At 34.3% G+C, this 21,558-nt stretch overlaps 1 protein-coding gene across 2 annotated transcripts in view; it reads right to left on the bottom strand.

Moving 5' to 3' along the window:
- rad18 (RAD18 E3 ubiquitin protein ligase) overlaps positions 1-21,558 on the bottom strand; it is a 47,639-nt gene that overhangs the window by 15,306 nt on the left and 10,775 nt on the right. The window contains exons 7-11 of one of the 2 annotated variants that reach the window (XM_051112521.1): positions 15,465-15,646; positions 14,661-14,731; positions 13,331-13,391; positions 5,408-5,527; positions 2,989-3,127 (exon numbers count right to left, since the gene is read on the bottom strand). In XM_051112521.1, coding sequence (XP_050968478.1) covers positions 2,989-3,127; positions 5,408-5,527; positions 13,331-13,391; positions 14,661-14,731; positions 15,465-15,646 — 573 coding nt within the window. The remainder of the gene's footprint in view (positions 1-2,988; positions 3,128-5,407; positions 5,528-13,330; positions 13,392-14,660; positions 14,732-15,464; positions 15,647-21,558) is intronic. The other variant, XM_051112522.1, reaches the window with a different exon arrangement.

Genomic DNA, 21,558 nt, shown 5'->3' with positions numbered 1-21,558 from the left:
AACACTTTGCAACAAAAAAAAGGGTGTTACCGGCAGCCTTGATAGCATCTAAAAAACATTTCCAAGGTAATGATTTGCCTCAAAAAAAGCCTTTTTTAAATTCTGAAATGTGCCACAGCTCAGCTCCAAAATGCATCACCACAACTAATTTACAACTGGACAACAGCCACTGATTACATTAAAGCTCTCATAGGATACTTATTTTCAATATTTTATGATTTCATTCTCGATGCATTTGATACACACAGTATTTGCATGTGATGGCATAGCCCTTTATTCTGCTCAAACTATCTTTTTGTTTCTGCCCTTGTTGTAAAAGACAAAAAATCTATACAGGAAGCCGTTTTCAAAAAGCTAATGCAATGAATCCCAACAACAGAAACAAAATGACTCTGATTAGATCCTAATGAGAAAAGCAACAAGGAGCTTTCAATCACCTAAATATCAAAGTATGTGAAAGCCTGCGAGATAATGAAGAATTCTCCGAATCTGTTTCCTCAGTGACTGACAGGTTCCTTTCGGCCAAAGTTAACATCCCACACCTTGACCTAAACGGCTCACAGGATGATTGCAGAGCAAAAGACCTGTCAATATTGCTTTAAAAACAGCAGGAAATTGGCTCATCTGCTCTGAGAGAGGAAGTGAGCCAATGAAAAATTGTACAAGACTGTCAGGAACAGAGCATGGAGAGGGCACTGTAAATGATTTACAATGTTTCCACACCTGAACATGTTCTCAATCCAGGATTCCAATAATAGTGATACTTAATACTAGAGATGGACGTATGCAGTATTTGAAGTGGACTAGAGCGTCTGTGGTTGATTGGTTGAAACTATGCAGTTTCAAAGTCAGGGAAGAGTGAATGTTTGCCAATGCATAATATATATGAAGAGTTCAGATGCACAAGCCTCTAAATCTGACGTATTTCTTTAAAATTAGCAGTTCTTTCTGGCTACTTTGTATAGATTTCTATGTAAGTACTGGTACTTCTGATTGGGCTGAGGCTGGAATTTAGTGAGTTTGAAGTAAAAGTATTTGATGGACGTATTATATGTGTCAGGAGCATTCACTCGGGATCATCTCATTTTTGACCGAGCTCGCTTTTAGCTGGTTTTACATCTGAACTCTTCATATGTACTTACACACTACCAGTCAAAAGTTTTTGAACAGTAAGATTTTTAATGTTTTTTTTTTTTTTTTTAAATAAGTCTCTCCTGCTCACCAAGCCTGCATTTATTTGATCCAAAGTACAGCAAAAACAGTAAAATTCAATTCAGAAAATTTTAAAGTAACTGTTTTCTACTCGAATATATTTTTAAAATGCAATTTATTCCTGTGATTTCAAAGCTGAATTTTAGCATCATTACTCCAGTCACATGATCCTTTAGAAATCATTCTAATATTCTAATCTGCTGCTCAAAAAACATTTATTATTATTGTTGAAAACAACAGAACGGTAAATTGTTCAGGTTTCTTTGATGAACAGAAAGTTCAGAAGGACAGCATTTATCTGAAATAGAAATCTTCTGTAACATTATAAATGTCTTTATCATTACTTTTGATAAATTAAAAGCATCCTTGCTAAATAAAAGTATTAATTTCTATAATTCATCTCAGATAAATTCTGATCTATGGATCTTTCTATTCATCAAAAAAATCCTGAAAAAATGTACTCAACTATTTTAAATATTGGTAATAATAATCACAAAAAATGTTTAGAATTAGAATTATATGATTTCTGAAGGACACTGACTGGAGTAATGATGCTGAAAATTTAGCTTTGATCACAGGAAGAAATTACATTTTAAAATATATTCAGTAGAAAGCAGTCATTTTAAATGGTAAACATATTTCACAATATTACTGCTTTTGCTGTATTTTGGAGCAAATAAATTCAGGCTTGGTGAGCAGAAGATAATTCTTTAAAAAAAACAAAAAAAAAACATTACATTTCTGACTGTTCGAAAACTTTCGATTGGTACTGTATATATATTATATTATATTATTTTAATAAATTGCCGGTGCTTTTCCTAGATGCAGATTTACAAGGACAATTTGATCTTGTTAAATAATTTTGCGTGCAAGAATGCCATGCTCTATGCCATGCTGTATTCAACTAAAAGACACTAGGCGCATTTCTATTATAGTTTTGCGCAAAACTTGGTGATTTTTTTTTTTTATAAATGTCGATAAAAAAGTATTGCGAAATGACAGCGTTTCTATTAACCGATGTTATGCAACTAAAGCATAATTTGTTAGTGGCAACAGATTTTGGTGGGATTTTGGCTTTATTTAATCGAAAGAGGCGTATACGTGTATCTTTACAGAAGCAGAGCAAAGATCATATGACTTGATATAAACATAACATCAGCAATGTGACTTGTAAATGCGAGTGTAAAGTCCATTTGCCATTGCAGTTTTGTTTTTTTTTTTTTTGGAGTTTACAGTACATTGAAGAATGATCATATGACTTTACATATGCAATGTGACTTGTAAATGCGAAAAAGCCATTTCCATTGCAGTTTTGCGAAATACTCCTTTTTTGAATTGCCTGAAAAACCACCTCATGCGAACGTAAAAACTTTTTTGCGATATATAACAAGCTCAGCAATTCAGTATGGTCTTACATGCCTTAAGTATTGTTCAAGTATTGTATTGCTTAAGTATTGTTCACTCAAAATGAAAATTCTGTCATTATTTACTTACCTCATTTCATTTTAAAACAAAAATAATACATAAATATATTTTGAAAAATGTCTCTTTTGCCTATACAAATGCCAATGGTCTAATATTTAGTTATTAATATTCTTTAATATATATATTTTTTGTGTGTGTGTTCTGCAGGAGAAAGAATGTCATACATGTTTGTAAAGACATAAGAGAATATAGACAGAATTTTCAATTTACGTGAACTATCTTTTAAGTATCGCCCACCTAAAATTATTTCAAATGCAAGGATGGAAAAGGTTTGCTTTTAAACAAAAATACCTGCTGATTGACACTTCACTGATTGTGGGGCTTGATGATCTTGATGGAAGCTCAATTACCCCATCCATCTCTTCGCTCTTTACTTTCAGCACCGCAGAAACGAGAGGCTGGGGAGTGTTCTGAACGCTGTTTGGTGCACCTGTTACAGTACATGCAAAACACAAAAGAAAAAAATACCTATGAATACACCACCAGTATACAATCTTGTGGAAAAACCTTATTAAATAAGACCCCTTAATACTGGTTATTGGGTCAATCTTGTATATTTTAAATATAGTAGTCAGGAAACCTAAATAAAAAAAGAAAACAGTTCTACAGCCAACAGTTTTTTTTTTTAAGCAGCATATGCTTAATTTAACACTGTGGATTTATTGAAAAACGCTATATATAAAACGCAAGCATGTACAGAGTGATGAAAAGGGTATTGTCTTTGTATTGATCACCACACCGCCGAAATCTTTGTTTGAACATAACCACTACTAGAGAACTGACAATTCCAAAATCAATTGCAACCAAACCAATTGTGACAGCACTGAGTGATAAAGAGATAACCAATCCAGACAGACAAGTTGAATATTTTTACACTGCAAACTGCTTATTGACTCTGAAGTCCACATATAGAGCCATTAACGCTTTGTTGATAACAGCATGAGACTGGTGCCTTATCATCAGAGCAGGTGATGGGGTCTGCAGGGACTTGTTTACTGCAATTGTCGAGGTGCCGCACAAAAGTACTTAAGTTTTAAACAGTGTTTGTGTGTGTGAATGAAATGTGCTGTGTATATAGTAAAACTGTCACTACAGTGGTGGTAGATTTGTGATGTTTCTTTATTTCTGCATACATTTGCTCAAGATTCAAAACCTAAAACTTTTTAAAGTGAGTCCAATCAAAAAAAAAAAAAAAACACAAAAAGTGGCATATTTTCACTTGTTTACCAAGAGTGAGCCTCTCAGATGAAAAAGTATGTGAACCTTTGCTTTCAGAAAAGCAATAATGCAACAAAATGTTAAAAAAAAAAAAAAACTCCCATCTTATTTTCTCCTCCAACTTTAAAATCGTCCTACAGTGCTGCAGAAGTACCAACCCAGTGTTTACAAAGTGAGCATGCAAAGAAGGTCAAATGCCCTTTACAATAAAAAAGTTAAAGTTGGAAGAGAAAATGAGACCGGGCAAGACCAGCGTTTGAGGTTAAAGTATATAAATTGTCTTTTTTTTTTTTTTTTTTTTTTTTTTAGAAAATAACAGATTGTTTTGCTAGATAAGACCCTTCTTCCTCAGCTGGGATCGTTTAGAGCCCTTTGAAACTGCGTTTAAACTAAATTTTGGAAGTTCAAACTCAGGGGCACCATAGAAGTCCAAAATATGGAGAGAAATCCTGAAACGTTTTGCTCAAAAAACAATTTCTTTATGACTGAAGAAAGAAAGACATGAACATCTTAAATGACAAGGGGGTGAGTACATTATCTGTATATTTTTGTTCTGGAAGTGGACTTCTCCTTTAACACAAGGACCACAGACTAACATCTTGACATTTCCCTGTAAAACTTTTTGGTACAATGCAGAATTTATAGTTCCATCATTGATGGCAAGCTTTTGTGATTCAAAAGCCGCAAAGTAGCCTGTAATAATTATACTGTCACCTCCATGATTCACAGTTGAGATAAAATTCCTTGTTGAATCCAAATTCCTCACTGACAAATGTAACACTTCTTATTTAAACCAAAAAGGTCTGTCTGCAGTCCACAAATCATTTAGCCAACAGTCTTCTGGCGCATCCACAGTGTTGGAAATATTTAGACGGGCAGCACTGGCTTCTTGAAGAGCAGTGGCTTTCTTCTGGGTATTCTGCCATGCACACCATTCTGTATGTTTAGCTGATTTTTGTCATTTTAAGTCTATTCCGATTACTTTTAACTAGCTGATCATTTTAGAGGTTCACATACTCCCACTAAACAAAGATCATTACTTTTGGATCATTTTGGCAAATAAATATAGGGAAAAAAATATTTTATTTTCAAATTACTTGTCAGTTGGATTCTAAATGTAGGTTAAATTTACAGAAAATTCTTAAGGGGGTCACAACCTTTCTAGCACCATTGCAGTAGCAATCATTTCCGACAGTGTCAACATTAATGCAATTAATTATGAAGACACTTAAATTTTTTGTACACTATTCTCTATTCAGATTTGGGATTATATGCAATTTTATTAACCGGTTTTCTAAAATTAAAAATCCAATTAACAACAAATCAAGCTAAAATGACCTATACAACTTGCCTAAATTTAGCAAATGTCTGATTTTCTAATTAATTCACTGCATCAAACAATCAATATTAACCAATGTTCAAACAAGGATATTTGGGGAAATGTGTAACATCTTTTAAGTGCAATCTGAAAAGAAACTGAAGACAATGGGACCTTTGGAGTCTGTCTCTTCTGTAGACTTCTCTTCTTGTTTGATCTGTGCTCTCTTGGATGTCTCCAGACGACCTCTGACCTGGGCAATCAAACGGGAAAATTCGCTGCTGTGTTGCTTCCCTAAAAAAAAATAAAATAAAAAAAGATTTAAATGGCAAAAAAGTAAATTGTTTGGTATCAATTTCAACTATAAAAAAATTAAGAAATACATACTGAATCTTGAAAAATTAGCATTCTTTCCACCTTATTTTTTACTGTAAGAGTGGGCGTGGCCATTTTGTACATTTTATGGGTCTGACTACCGGTTCCATCTGCATCCAGCTGTTTTTAGTTGTACAAACAGCTGGTTTACCTGCTTGATATTGCAAATTGGTGTGTCTTACCGTATTATTTGAACATATTATCTTAATTATGAACACACTGGTTTGTAGTTCAAACAGTTTTACCATTTACTGCACGTTGTTATTCTTCTCGTTATTTCCTATAGTGGCCTATAATGAACCGGTAGTCTCGCCCATATGAAGAATAAGGTGGATAGCAGACCTGAATGCCTCAAGGAAAGTTTCAGGAGGCGGAGCATATTATTAGACTTTGATGAAAGATTAATTAGAATTTTCCCCCGCCACCTTTTGCAATAATGTGCACTGATGAATCAAGAACGTGCATTGTTAGATAAATTATGATTTCATGACAACTTTGTCACGATGACTTATTATTTATCCTTTTTAACCAGGAATATACCTTCAAAAAAATTCCAAAAATTGCATTATAAAACAGTCGTGTCTGGATAATGAATTATTACATAATGTCAAAATAAATTAATAAAAGTAAAAAACAAAGCCATAAAAGGAAAATGTGAATGTATCTTTTACCAAAAAGGATAGAGGATTATATTTCAATCTTAGCTTTCTCTTCAAACAGAGAATGAATCCTGCACTGGAAAATAACAGCGACTCTGAAAGCACTGGCGTAACAAGGCAGACCATGATAAATGTAGTGGCGAAAACCAACAAAAGCAACTGAAAGGTCATACGGCCTGCTTTTAAAATCACACCGGCCAAAGGCCCAGGAAGAGATCAGCTGAAATGATGATGACTGAAGAACTGCAGAAGAAAAAACAGAGATATCCAGCAAAGCTCACTATCACACAAGCACACTGCTTTTTAAAGTCCGCAGACCCGACATGCATCTGTTTGTGATACAGCACGCGAATCCTGTTTCTGTTTCCATATCTGGTATAACTGAATATGTCTAAGGGCTGAATTAATCATGTTTGCATTTTATTCATGCAACACAAATTTGAAGGTTGAATAGCATATGTGGAGAAAATTCTATTGTCATCTTTGTTTTCAACCAAGTAAGCAGGTACACCGAAAATTATTTAATGTAATGCTTACAAGAAAACATACCCACAATTTTCACACAACATTCATCTTTTATATTTTAATTTGTCTGGCAGGAGCCGGTAAGCCTTAAGGTTTCATTTTTAGCCATTAAAAAGGTACACTGAGCAACATTAGTCATATAGTGTCTTAACCCAACCACACTGTTGTTACTCACTGAAAACACTAGAACGCATGGCTGCTAATCTCAGTTGTACATGGCATGACTTAGTCATGGGTTTTGTGGCAAGGTAGCCTAATATCTTTTCTCATACTTCATATTACAAAAGCTGAAAGTCTATTTTGGCAATTCTATTAGAAAGGCTTTTTAGCATACTTTTTCACAAATTATTGCTGGCTAATCACAGAAATGCTAAATAGGGAACTTTATCTCAGAAATAAGAGTTGTTGACTCTAGTCAACTACTGGAGCAATTACTGCCTTCTTATGTGGCCAAAGCTTCAGTAGGAAAAAATGCAGAAAGGGAAAAAAAAGACATAGGAAAAAAAAAATAATAATAACAATGGTGATTTAGTCATTTGGGATCATCAGCTCCATTATTTCACTGACCATTGCTCTGTTCATTTTCATTTTTCATGTCTGACAGACATAGAGATGGCTGGGCTGAAAAAAGTAAACGACAGCTAAAATGTTATATATACACATTCAAAAGGAAAAAAAATACATTTTGTAAACGTACAGATCCTAGGGCAAGAAAAAATTTCTCAATAATTGAAATAAAGTTCCCCTAGTGCTATGATAAAAAAAAAATAAAGAATGAAAATAAATGCAAGGAAAAAAAAACAGAAAAAGCCATAGAAAAAAAAAAACAACCATGGTGAATTATTCATTTTGGATCATCAGCTCCATTATTTATTCCTAAAAAAATCTTTAAGTGAATAATTTAGGAAACAGAATCATTGAGTGGAATGCTAAACTGAATTTTGTCTTGTAATTTGTCATTTTTACAATTATGTTTTCAAATTGTTTGAGTACCCTGTATTTTTAATATATTAGATGCACATGCACAGTTTTAAAAAACACACTGTACCATGCTGTGTCGATTAACTTCTGTTTTTACCGTTGCACTGCAGTTCCTTCGAGGAACTGACACAAGTATCTAATCATCTAAACTGCAAATCTCAATAAAAACAGTTTTAAGCTAACCCAAGCCATGCCACCCACCAGCTGTATCTGATCTTCGTCTGTTCTTGCACAAGTTATTCTCACGCTTAAGACACTCAGTAAACAATAAAATCAGACCCTTCTTCCAGAGCCAGCACCATTATAAATTGTGAAAACAAAGTCACATTAAATGTTTTTATTCTTGCTATAAGTAAAAGAAGCTGTGAAACTGCTAGGATAACAACTAATAGCCCTGAAGTAGTGATTTACGAATAGTTAACCCAGCTCACTCTTATAACACTACAATGTTTTCAACCAGAAAAATTTAGATTTTCAGATAGGTTTCTCCTGATATTTTAGATCTCTGGGGATGCAACAAACAAAAACATCAAGTTTTTTTCTTTGCCCACAGCAGATCTTGTATTTAACAGGTTTTATTATTTGGTTACAGTCTACATTAAAATATGAACAAAACAAAACATTACAGGAATACTGAAACCATTACCAAGAAGTGGGTGGTGAAGTGTTACAAGATTTCAATGTCTAAACTCTCCTTTCTTTCCCAAATCATATTACATCATACTCTGGACATTTGGGATCGAAATCTGCGGCTTCTTCAGAGTTATTTACTGTAGACAAAGACAGGATCAAATCTGATAATGGCCAGTTACCTGACAGGTTCTTGAGTTTAGCATCCTTGTGTATACATAAAAACAAAACTGAGGAAAAAGAAAAGAAAAGAAAAGAAAAGAAAAGAAAAGAAAAGAAAAGAAAAGAAAAGAAAAGAAAAGAAAAGAAAAGAAAAAAGAAAAAAGAAAAAAGAAAAAAAAAAAAAAAAAAAAGATCAAATGTAATGACTTGCAGAACACAACTAAACAATATAATAGTGAACAAACTAAACTAAGGCTAAACAAAATCATCCAATAAAATAAACATCTCCATGCAACACGTGTGCCAAAATCATAAATGCATGTACAAGAAAAACAGATCACTGCTCTGTTCACGGTCATTTTTCGTTTCTGACAGACAGAGATGGTTGGGTTTAAATGGGTAGATGAAAGGTAAAATAAAGCAATAAGCCCTGTGAAGCCATGGTTTACAGTGAATTTATAACAGCTAAGGAGCGTTGTTAGGCACGACACAAAAACCCCCTTAGCTTTTATAAATTCACTGTAAACCACGGCTTCACGGGGCTTATTGAAATAAAGAATGAAAATAAATGCAAGGAAAAAGACCAACCACAACTAGGGGCCCTATTAAATCCATTTTATTATCTCAAATTTAGTTTTTTTTTTTTTAGTTTCAGTTTTTTCCATTTTAAAATTTAAATATTCTGTTTTAATGGTTATACTAAAGGTTATTAAATCAAAAAGCATGCCTAATTAATTAAAATCATAAAAATTACACAATCTAACATCAATTTAACATAAGTTTAACAAAAATCACACTTTAAGACCCTATAAAATGTTCACATTTTTCTCACATTTTGTTTCATTGTTCAATTTTGCACTTAAGCATGTTAATTATTTTATTATATTTATATTTTATTATTTTTATATATCTGAATATATAAAAAACAACTTTATTTTTAAAATTGCCCTATGATTTTTCCCCACTCAGAAAATCTGTGTTGTGCATTTTACTATTATTTTTATTTTTTTTTTTTTCATATAAATTTTTTTTTTCGTTCACAGGACCAGTTTGAAAACCACTGTTTTAATCAAATAAAAGTTAAACCAGGGGTTTTCGAACCTGTCCCGGAGGCACCCCTGCCCTGCACATTTTGCTTGTCTCCCTTATTAGATACACCCAAATCAGGTCTTGCAGTCTTTACTCTTGAGCTGATGATTTGAATCAGGTGTGTTAGATGATCTAGAAGGTATTTTGAAGACTGTTGGTAACAAAGCTGTTTTGGTTAACAATGACTTTCATTGTATGAACAAAAAATACTGAGATATTTCTCAAATTATTTTATGTTCCATAGTTTACATTAGGCAGTTGCAGCCTAAATAGGGCCCTATGTGTAATAAATTTTATTTATCAAACTGAGCCGGATACTGAATATTCATTAACCAAATGATTGACAACCTTTCCAAACAGCCACAAAAGGTATAATAAAATAAAATAAACAAATCATTAAAGAAATACTTTCAATAATATTCTGTTTAGAGAATTGCGCTATGGCCTAACAGTGACCTTTATGTATTATTATTTAGGATAAACCTGTTGTATAGAAAAGCTCAATTTCTGGGGTGCGTCTTATTCACCCCGTGTCATTTCCCCATTCATCGGACACTCCATGAAGCTGGTGAATCATCAAGCCCTTTTGATGATTAATCAAGAGTTTATCTCGGCATGCAGCTATTTATAGATCCCCTCCGTGCTGCGCATCAATATTTCAACATCCTGTCTCCGACATCACAGTCTGGCTGCTCTAATCGCACAGTGCCTTTCATCTTTTGCTGCTAGGTCAATTTTACATGACAAATACGAACCACGTTTTCTCACTTGGCGAAAATTACACCAATCCACCTTAAATGGCTTTGTTTCTAATGTTGGCCTCTGGGAGGAGGTTGTTAGGGTAAGTGGGTTTTATTATAGCAGAGACGCCACTAGGGCTAACAGCTGTAACCTGTTCACGTCAAACTGAAAGCACTAGGGACAAAACCTTTAGAGCTGAAGTTAACAGGGCACAACATTTGGACCTGTAAGCATAAACATCCAGAAAGTTTAGTGGAATGAAAATTTAATTTCATTCCATTAAAACACCATAAAACACAACTGACTTAGAATCTTGTTCATTTGTGCCTTAAAAATGACATAAAAATATGCCCTCCCAGCAGTCCATCAAACAGTGGATAGTATCTTTAAAGCTTGGAGCCTATTGTGAGCCGGGTCACTACGGCAGACTGGAACATTTAATGAGGTAGGATCGATCTTGAGACCCTGTTGGTATTGTTGTATTGATCACCACCTTCCCCTCCAGCCCCTTGAGGGATTTTTCTCCCTTCCTCTCTCACTCCCTCACACATACGCACTTGGCTGCTTCGTGAACTTGGAGTCACAAAAGGCAAAGGTTTCTGGAAAACATTTTGGCTGAGAACTACCAAACGCAACTGAAGAGAGATTATGCATATCGAAATCGTCAGGAGAGAAACTTCAAAACGAAAGCACGCAGCCTCACTCAAGGCGTAGCTAAATCTGTATTCAGTTTAGAAATCTCTGCACCACAGTTCTGCATAGAGTCCGAACCGCACTTGAACAAGAAGATCTGATATATGAGGAAACGGAAATTGCAAATGCCCTCGTAGAGCACACGGATGATACATGGCCATTACATTAAAGCAGCAAATCAGAAAAAGAATTTTTGATGATTACGATCACAGCAGCACCTTCAATCTTACAGGCATTTTCTGCTCAGAAACTCACTGCAGTGTAGCTAAAACACTTCTTTAATGTAATTAAACAATATTGTTCACTAAAAGTTACAATAAAATATAACAGCAGCTCACATGGTGCATCTTTTGAAGAGAGCCTGTTCAGTAGATAAATATTCCAAATAATATTTAATGTAGCCTAATGAGACATTAATAGCAGGATATACTTTCAGTCCTAAATTTGCAGGTCATTTAAAGAATAAAAATGATCTAACCACTGCTGACGTAAGTCATATGAGTAATTCAAATGCAAATCTTCAATATTTTTTTTGCATTAGAAAAATAATTAAATTCCCAGACCAAAATAAATGGATAGTAGGCACATTGTGAGTTACACAGACTGCCTTCTCATCTCAAAGACTTAGTGTACTGGTGTTTGAGAATATTCCGGTTCAAACTGTAAACCGGCTTGGATTATTTAAAACCGGTATGAATTTTTTTTTTTTTAAAAACTGCATTACTGGTACAGTGGCTAAGCCATGTAGACAGCGTTGTCAATTAAGAGGGGATCCCTGTTAACTGCATACACTTCTAAATAATGGTTGGAGAACTTTTAGTTCTATTAACTATTAATGACACACAACTAATTCTTAAACTAGGCATATAAACCTACTATAAAGGAGAAAATACTGTAGCTGGCAGAGCAAACTCACTGTTCACAACACATGAAATATTTTAAGAAAATACTAAATTGGGGGTGGGGCTTTATCTCTGAGGGTAACTGACTGTCTTCAGAAAAGTTTAGATGGTATTTTCTTTTCATCTTACCTCCATATAACGCATATTAATTTCATGTTTAAAAGAGCAGCTCTGCTTTGTTTAAATCACCAACCAAGGAAACGCTGTATTGCTGCTGTTCCATAAGCGCCACCTGCTGTCAGAGAGTAAATCTGCATTCTCATTTAGTCAGTCTGCCGTTTTTGTTTTGTGCAGTTATGTTTTATGTAGCATAATTTCAGCTGAAGCTTATTGTAATGTCCATGTATTGAGGCCTGCTAGAATGTGTTGAAGTCTACTATAATGTACATATGCTGAGGTCTACTATGATGTGCATGTTTTGAGGCCTACTATGGTTTGCATATGCATAAGACTACTAAAATGTGTGTCCTTTTTGGAGCTTGATCGTTACTGGACTTTAAGCTGATTTATTTTGAAATATTTCAACCGTTGTTATTTGTTTAGGGTATTAAAAGGTAAATTTTCCTGGGCCTGGAAAGAGTTTTTTGTTGTTGTTGTTTATGTGCTTGTACACCTATTGGATTGTGATAATGGATTGATGTGAAGTTAAATAGATACGAGTTACAAGCTATTGCCTGGTTGTTCTTGACTAAATTTAATAATACGTTTTAAAGTGCAGGTTCACGCAGTGAACTGAATACCGTGGTGTATTTTACCCCCCGCACCCGAACCCAATAATGTAAGGCCAAATACCGCTACAAAGTAAAGGTCAGACCATTCTGTCGCTGCTTCAGATTTTAAAATTATACAATCTAATTTATATCAAATTTATAGATTTATTTATCTAATTTATATGCTACATGTAGCATGTTTGTTCGGATCGTGATTAAAACGCAGTTGTTCCGCAACTGTTTTATGAATTCTGATTCATATAAAGGCAGACAGGGTAACAAAAAAAAAAAAAAAAAAAAAAAAGTAATAAACCATCAAACCGCCAGAATCCTAAAAAAAACAAAAAAACACTTGCTAATATCTTTATCTAATAATTTACAAAAATATTCACAGATTACATATGCTCAGTCAACCTTGAGGTGGGCGATAGTAATGTTGTTCAGTACATAAATCAAACAGACATTTTTATTTTACAATTCACAAGACAAGCAAGGAGAACGAAGTTGACCCTGTTGTGACATTACTCAAAACATCACTTTCCAACAGTGCAAGGACAGTGCATCCTCTAAACTGACAAAAGCAACGGTTTCATTCTTTATTGTGTTAGTTTTTATAAAGCCAGGACTTACGGTACACTGAGTGTAACTCCTCAATTTCTTCAGCTGTCTGATTCTTCGTAGTGACAATTACCTGTCAAAACATTATGAAAAAAAGAATAAAGAATTAATCTAAAAACTATAGTTGTTTCAACATGAATGCACTTTTAAAAAGCTGAAACATCACAATGATTATTTTTATAAATCAAAAATAAAATTCACACATTATAGACTTATGTAGACACATACAGTTGGTCAAAAGTTTACATACCCTTTCAGAAACTACAAAATGTTAATTATTTTTACCAAAATAAAAGGGACACAAAAGGCATGTTATTGTTTATTTAGTACTGACCTGAATAGGATATTTCACATAAAAGGTGTTTACATATAGTCCAAGAGTCCCTTGTTTGTCCAGAACAGTTAAACTGCTTGCTGTTTTTCAGAAAAATCCTCCAGGTCCCAGCATTTTTGTGTATTTGAACCCTTTCCAACAATGACTGATGATTTTGAGATCCATCTTTTCAGACCGAGGATAACTGAGGGACTCATATGCAACTATTACAGAAGGTTCAAACACTCACTGATGCTCCAGAAGGAAAAAACATGCATTAAGAGCCCAGAGGTGAAAACTTTTGAACAGAGTGGAGGTGTACATTTTTCTTATTTTGCCTAAATATAATATTTTTTTCATTTAGTACTGCCCTGCAGAAGATAGTTACATGTTTACCAGAAGACAAAATAAGCTACATTTACCCTGATCGTCAAATTCATAACGCATTATGTTTCCTTGTGAAGCATCACTGAGCGGTCGATCCTTCTGTAATAGTTGCAAAAGAGTCCCTCAGTTGTCTTCAGTCTGAAAAGATGGATCTCAAAATCATACAGTCATTGTTGGAAAGGGTTCAAATACACAAAAATGCTGGAAAACCAAAGAATTTGTGGGACCTGAAGGATTCTTCTGAAGTGGGCAGTTTAACTGTTCAGGACAAACAAGGGATTTAAGAACAACTATCTTTAAACAAAAACAAACAAACAAAAAAAAAAACAGCTGTGGATCATTCAGGTAAGAACACAGTATTAAGAATCAAGGGATGTAAACTTTTGAACAGGGTCATTTTTATAACTTCAACCTAACTTATTTTCTTTTGTGGACTATATGTAAACGTCTTTTATGTGAACTATCTTATTCAAGTCAGTATTAATTAAACAATAACATGCATTTTGTATGATCTCTCTTATTTTGGTAAAATAACATTTTGCAGATTCTAAAAGGGGGATGTAAACTTTTGATCTCAACTGTACATCTGTTACATAATATTCAGATTTATATATAGAAATGGCAATCCACAGTAGTACATACAGGTTTTCGTTTACTGTCCAATTTATTCTTTAGCCTCTCATTGTTTTCAACTTCTTTGGCAATTTCTTCAGCTGTTAGCAAGAGAAAAAGCAAAAACAAAAACTATAAAATACAACATGCAAAAATAAATTCTGAAGAAGACTTAAACATAACCATCCTACCCCAAAGCATACAGAATCTACTTTTAGGTTTGTTTGTTTTTTTACATCTATTACAGCACACAAGAGGATGCTTATTCTTACATTATTCTGTATAACATAACCATCAGGTTTTACATAAATTTCTGGCACAGAAGTCAGTTTGAGTACTGTAATTTATCAATTCAAGCTACCACTGTATCTGACAAAACAGAACCTCACAGGTAGTGTGGAAAAAAAAAAATCCACAATCCACACTCAAGTCCAGCTTTTAAACAGAAACCATGGTAACGTCAGGCGAATGAAAGAAAAATAGAGGGTTTCCTGTGCAACCTTTGACAGCTCAATGAAGAGAGATAAATTCAGCTCTGAAAGGGTCAGTGAGAAGGGAAGCAGTAACTCAAACAAAACTTAAAGGATGAAACTACTGTATTTTTCCACCAGCCCTGTCATCTCCGTGCCAGGGTCCCCCACAGGGTGACTAACTCCAGCACATTAATTACATTCCACCACCTACAAACGCTAGAAAGTGCGAAACTGTGTTCAGCGAACTCTTGCGCCAGCTATACAGGCTGGGCCAAAACATAGGCTAGAATTCATTCACCAGACCATGTCTTTCAACTCACCATCTATTTATCCATTCAGTTATTGATCTTTGACTTCATACCTGATCTGGGGTTGAGTGAATCACACTGTGCATTATAGATGTGGGTGAATTCCTGGTGGCGTCGCACAAGCTGCTCTCTGCTGCCTTGAGCAGACAGGTGGCATTCTTTCAGCATCTTCTTGAGCTTTGGAACAGTAATCAAAGTGTACAACAGCTTAGGCATCGCCTTCCTCCTTCCACTGCTGAAACAAACACATACACAAGTCCCAGAGTCATTTATAGAAAAATATCTTTTAAATTGTCTTTTGTCTTTACCTGAACCACTACAGTAAGCTTGCAAGAGTTTATATTTTAGACCTGTCGGGATGGATTTTGCGGGCAATTGCGTACAATTGTCATTTGCCCGTGTGTGTCTCTACATAAACAGAGAAATGTACATCCAGCAGCTACTCAGGCGCAAGCTAGTCGACAAAATGAGCAAGAAATACTGACCATGAAACACGGAAAAGAATAAATCGCTGGTTGTAAAAACAAACAAAAAGGAAAAAAAAAAAAAAAAAATCTACAATAAAACACGAATCAACATAAGTGTGGTTTCTTTACAGGTTTGAAAAGATTTCACCCAAAAATGAAAATTAACCCATGATTTACTCTTCCTCAAGCCATCCTAGGTGCATATGACTTTCTTCTTTCAGACGAATACAATCTGAGTTATATTGAAAAATGTCCTGGCTCTTCCAAGCTTTATAATGGCAGTGAATGGGTGTTGAGATTTTGAAGTCCAATAAAGTGCATCCATCCATCATAAAAAGTACTCCACACAGCTCTGGGGGGTTAATAAAGGCATTCTGAAGTGAATGCATTTAGGTAAGAGTATAATAGCATAAAATATGCTATGTAGGTACTATATCAGTTTTATTTTTCCCCAAATTCCACTTAATTTTAACAGTTTTTTAAACAGTTAAATTACATTTTATTAATCACAAAGCAAATCTAATTAATTAAAATTATGAAACATATACAATTTAACATCAATTTGTTAAAAGTTCAACAAAAATTACATGTTTAGGGCCCTATGAAACGTTTTATTTTTTCTCACTCTCTGTTTTATTGTTATCAAATTCTGTTTAAGCATGTCTAATTATTTGAATGCATAAAAACAACTTAATTTATTAAAGTTTATTTTTTCCATAGCCCAACAAAATGTCCACTCAGCTTCTATGTTTGTCATCGCGTTCACCTACTTTCTAGGTCATCCACTGGAAAGCCACTCTCTAGTGAACAGGCATACAATTAACGGAAGGAAGAGATTACAGTATATAAAATTTTAAATATGGATATTTTTCATATCACAAACAGATTGATTTGCTTCAGAAGGTATTTAATAACCCCCTAGATTCTATGATGGATAAATTCACTTTATTGGACTTCAAAATCTCAACAGCCATTTACTGCCATTATAAAGCTTGGAAGAGCAAGAACATTTTTATATAACTCAGACTACATTCATCTGAAAGAAGAAAGTCAGATGCACCTAGGACAGCTTTAGGGTGAGTGGCACATGAGGTAATTTTCTTTTTTGGGTGAACTCTCTCTTTAACAATGTCTTCAGGTGTCTAAATAAATCAACCTGCAACCCTTTCCATCTAAACAAATTTCTAACTTTTTAACATTTGTAACATCATTCCTATAAAATAGCAATGATTCCAAATAACTCAAAACAAAAACTTACCCTTTCAGATAACATCTTTTTTAGATTTTAATGTGTACAGGGATTGCACAAACATTTCATGGATGAGCGCATGCAGAGCCAAAACAAATACAACCAAAACAAAGCTCTTCCGCAAGACGCATGCAGTTTTAATTATTAATAGCTGCAGAGCCAAAGTTACACAGTGTACCTTTAATAATATTTACTATCAAAATTCTTCCAACAAGTATTACAGTCCATTAACCTAAATGTGCAAATTTGGCCCATTCTTTAACACAAATGTGCAGTACCTCTAGTAAATTAGATGGAGAGTGACTGTTCAGGTCATAGTAAAAATTTTCAATTGCATTTAAGTCTGTGTCTAGAATACAAACTATAAAGTGATAATTTCATAGTTTTGCTGTGTAGTTTGGGTAGATGTTATGCTGGAAAGTAACTCATATCTCTGTCTGACTGAAACAGGTTCTCCTGAAGGATTTGCATGCATTGGCTTAATCCATTTTGGCCTTTATGCCAACAAACTTTCCAATTCCACCATCTGAAAAAGAAATCCCCCAAAACATAATACTGCCACCATGGCAGAGTGAGTGTTACCTGCTACTGGGTTGTATTTTTTTCACCAAACATAGTGCTTTGCTTTCAGGCCAAAGAACTTGAAAATTGACTACCAAAATGTTTACGGTTTTGTCCCATGGCTTTTACATGATTTAATGCCAGCCTTTCTCAGAAAAGGCTTTCTCGTAAACCCTGTCCCAGCAGTGAATCTCAAGTGGTGTAGAGACTGTTGTTATCACTTTTTCTCTGACGTAAATTAAATAGCTTTGCAACTTGTCTTTTGGTCAGTTATTTAAGAGATGTCCTCGTCCATTTGCTCAGTTTGTTAGGATGCTCTTAATAGATGCCCATATTGCCATTTACTTCTGTGATCTTGTGGGAATCTTGTTTTAACTTGAGGGAATCACACACATTATTTTATCTTGTCTTTCCCTGACGTTCTTCATGAATGTGTCTCATAAATAATTAAAGAACAAAATGGCATGTCTGTTAAACAAGCCAAAAATTGGCCTGAAAAACACTCTGTATCTTATTAGGCATGATGTGTAACTTTCTGTTCATCAAATTGCTTTTTGCATACTTCCTACACTTCCTTTCCTGATAGGCTGATTTACAAGATAGTATTACTCATAAATCTGAATATGACTAATGCAGCAATATTTCTTCGTTTTCAGTTATAATAAACACAACAGCCGTTAGGGCTGTGTTTTGACACAAATGTTATGATTCAATTCAATTATGATTCACAAGCTCGCAACTCGATTTGATTCCGATTCGATTTAATTGATTTGATAGCGATTATTTTGGATGTATATTATTTAAAAGTACAAATTTTCAAGGAAAAAAACCTTTAAAAACTAATGCTGTAAAAATTGATTATACTGATTTGTATACAAGCACTTGAATTACTCTCAATTATGTTTTTATAATAATGAAGTCATAATACTAACGTTACAATTACGTAATTATATTTCTACTCGATTAATTTTTTTAAATATAAATATTTAAATGGTGGCTGTCATAAAAACTTGACGGGATTTATTCAAACATAAATTAAGTATTCAATAACAGTAAAAATAATAATGAATGTTATATAGTGCATGTATTTAAGCAAAACGCTCTCTAGTTATTTTTTCTAGCTGACTAACGAGTTTATAATCACAGAATATGTTTTTTTTTTTCCTAAGGTAAATGTTATGTTCCGTGACATATTGTTTACAAGCTGTTATATCGACATTCTTCCACATTCGAAACACTGATCAAGCGATTACATGAGACAGGATACTGATTTCGGTAAGATGCACTCTTTTAACATACCTTCGGACGTTCATTCATCTCATTCCTAACCTGTATAACTTCCTTTTTTCTGTGGGTTACAAAAGAATGTCTCAGTGTTTTTTGTCCATTGTAGTTTGGCCCCCAATAATTTTTAAAAATCTCTTCTTTTGTGTTCCACAGAAGAAAGAAAGTGATAAAGGTATAATATGGGGGTGAATTATTACTTAGACCTAAGTATATGACCCAACACTATTACACAAAAAAGCATTTAAAGGTGAAAACTTCATTCATCTCTGTAGCAGTAGTATGTCAGGATGGGCTTAAGGCCACAGGAATGCTGATGCATGCCCTCATTAATCACGTTACCCTCAAGGTGTCCAGTAAATGAAATCACCCTTTCTGTCAATCAGACACACACCAAAATGTCGGCCCTTCAGAATGTCCCTCAGGTGAAAAAGGAAGAGGGATGAAGACAAGCTATAATCTATATGGAACGTTATTTAATAAGGATCTAATCCATTTTTTAACTACAAGTACTCTTTTCAAGTGCCCATAATTATCCACCACAGAACATTTTTTTTAAACTATCTATTCAAGAAAAGTTGTTTTAACAGCAATCAGTTCATTTCTTAAACTCCATCCAACTAACTCAGACACGAATTGAAAAAAAGAAAACCACACACAAATACATGGTTACAAAGGGTCTCTGATTAGGTAGAAAACTAAATAAGTCTAGAAAGCTGAGATTGTGCAGATTGTTTGCACAGATGTCTGACAATCTTTCAAGAAAAATGAATTTTATATAATATAGCAATTAGTTCTGCTCCACTTATTTGATTGGACAAATGTTTCAAAATATTTAAAATGTTTTACTGTTTACATCACTCCCCTTGTCTGCATTTGCAACATTGAACACGTGATCCTGGTTTAGATTCTTTCGAAACTACTTTCGTTTGTGAAAATAAACAATATCTAGCCATATTGTGTCTGAAATGTCAGTTACTCAATATTAATTTATTTTTTTACTCAACTACTGCATTTAAGTAATATCACCAAGTAATAACTTAAAAGAGTAGTTCACTTCCAGAATAATTTCCTGATAATTTCCTCACCCCCATGTCATCCAAGATGTTTATGTCTTTTTTTTTTTTTCTGTCAAAAAGAAATGAAAGTTTTTAAGGAAAACATTCCAGGATTTTTCTTCATATAGCGGACGTCAATGGTGGCCAATGGGTCGAAGGTCCAAATTGCAGTTCTTCACCTCTTCAAGTAGAGCAAAATCATCCGCCCTTATTTTTTTAGCTTTTTTTTGTAAAGGGCATGTGACTTTCTTTGCACATTCGCTTTGTAAACACCGGGTCAGTACTTACGCTGTGTGCATGATTAGATAATGTGTGAGGTCGAGCTAGGGCAAGACCAGCACTTGTGGTTAGAAAGTATAGAAATTTAATTTATTTTTTATAAAATGACAGATTGTTTTGCTTATTCCTTGGCTTGGATTGCGTAGAGCCCATTGAAACTGCATTGAAACCTTTAACCCATTGATCCCCATTGTGAAAAAAAAAAAATCCAGAAATGTTTTCCTCAAAAACTCTAATTTCTTTTCAACTGAAGAAAGAAAGACATGAACATCTTTAATGACACTGGGATGACAGGGTTCCCACTCTTTCACGAACACCAGATTCAAGGACTTTTTAAAGCACCTTTTTTTTATATTAAGCAATAACAGGGTTCTTGCACCATTTTAAAAGTAAAATTTAATGCTTTTTAAGACCTTTTTAAGACCTCAACAAATATAATTTAAGACCCAAAAATTTCATAATTTCTTTGGAATAGGCTACTCAATTTATTTCCTCCTACAATGGAAATCGAAAACTTCAAAGTTTTCCATTTGGTATCAATTATGTGCAATGTGTAAACTCTGTAAGTAAAAAAAAAAGTAAAAATACTTTTCTTTGAGACCTTTTTCCTTTCTTTTTTTTTTTGTTCCTTTGTGATGTAGAACAAAGCCAACGTAACATAGATAAGTTGGATTACACTAAACAACACAATGCCTTGTATGAAGGAACCATATAGAATAGAATACTGAAAATAAGCTCAATAATGAAAGTCCTCAGTTTTATTTTCACCACAGGTGAATGACTTTGCAAGCTGTGGATCGGGGAACATGGCAGCAAAGATGTCACGTATGTCCTCGTTAGATTTAAATGAATTGTGCCTCGTCACAGTATGGAGAACCCACAGTACCTCTGCCTTCTGGGTGTCTGGCGGTGAAATGAAACTTGTTATAGCCGACTGTGAGGTGGCGTCTGAACTAGTAACATCGTTAGGTCGAGCTGCAAACAATGCAGGGATTAACCTGGACCCGCTATGACTAGCTGCTGCAACGTACCGCTGGTGCTTTCCTCCTTTCATGTGCGACTCGACGGCTTTGAGCCCCATGGTCCCTAACGAAAAGGTCTTTTTGCAGAATTTACACATTGCCTCATTGTTATTTTCAGCCGGCGCCAACCACCTCCTAAATGCATCCTCTTCCATCCACTTGTCGTTAAATTTACACTTTCCCATCTCTGCATTTTGAACCTCACCTCGACAACCGCGTAATGGCAG

This window comes from Labeo rohita, chromosome 6, assembly GCF_022985175.1.
Source record: "Labeo rohita strain BAU-BD-2019 chromosome 6, IGBB_LRoh.1.0, whole genome shotgun sequence".
Taxonomy (NCBI): domain Eukaryota; kingdom Metazoa; phylum Chordata; class Actinopteri; order Cypriniformes; family Cyprinidae; genus Labeo; species Labeo rohita.
The sequence above is the reverse complement of the archived record's forward strand: the minus strand, read 5'-3'. Positions and strand labels throughout refer to the sequence as shown.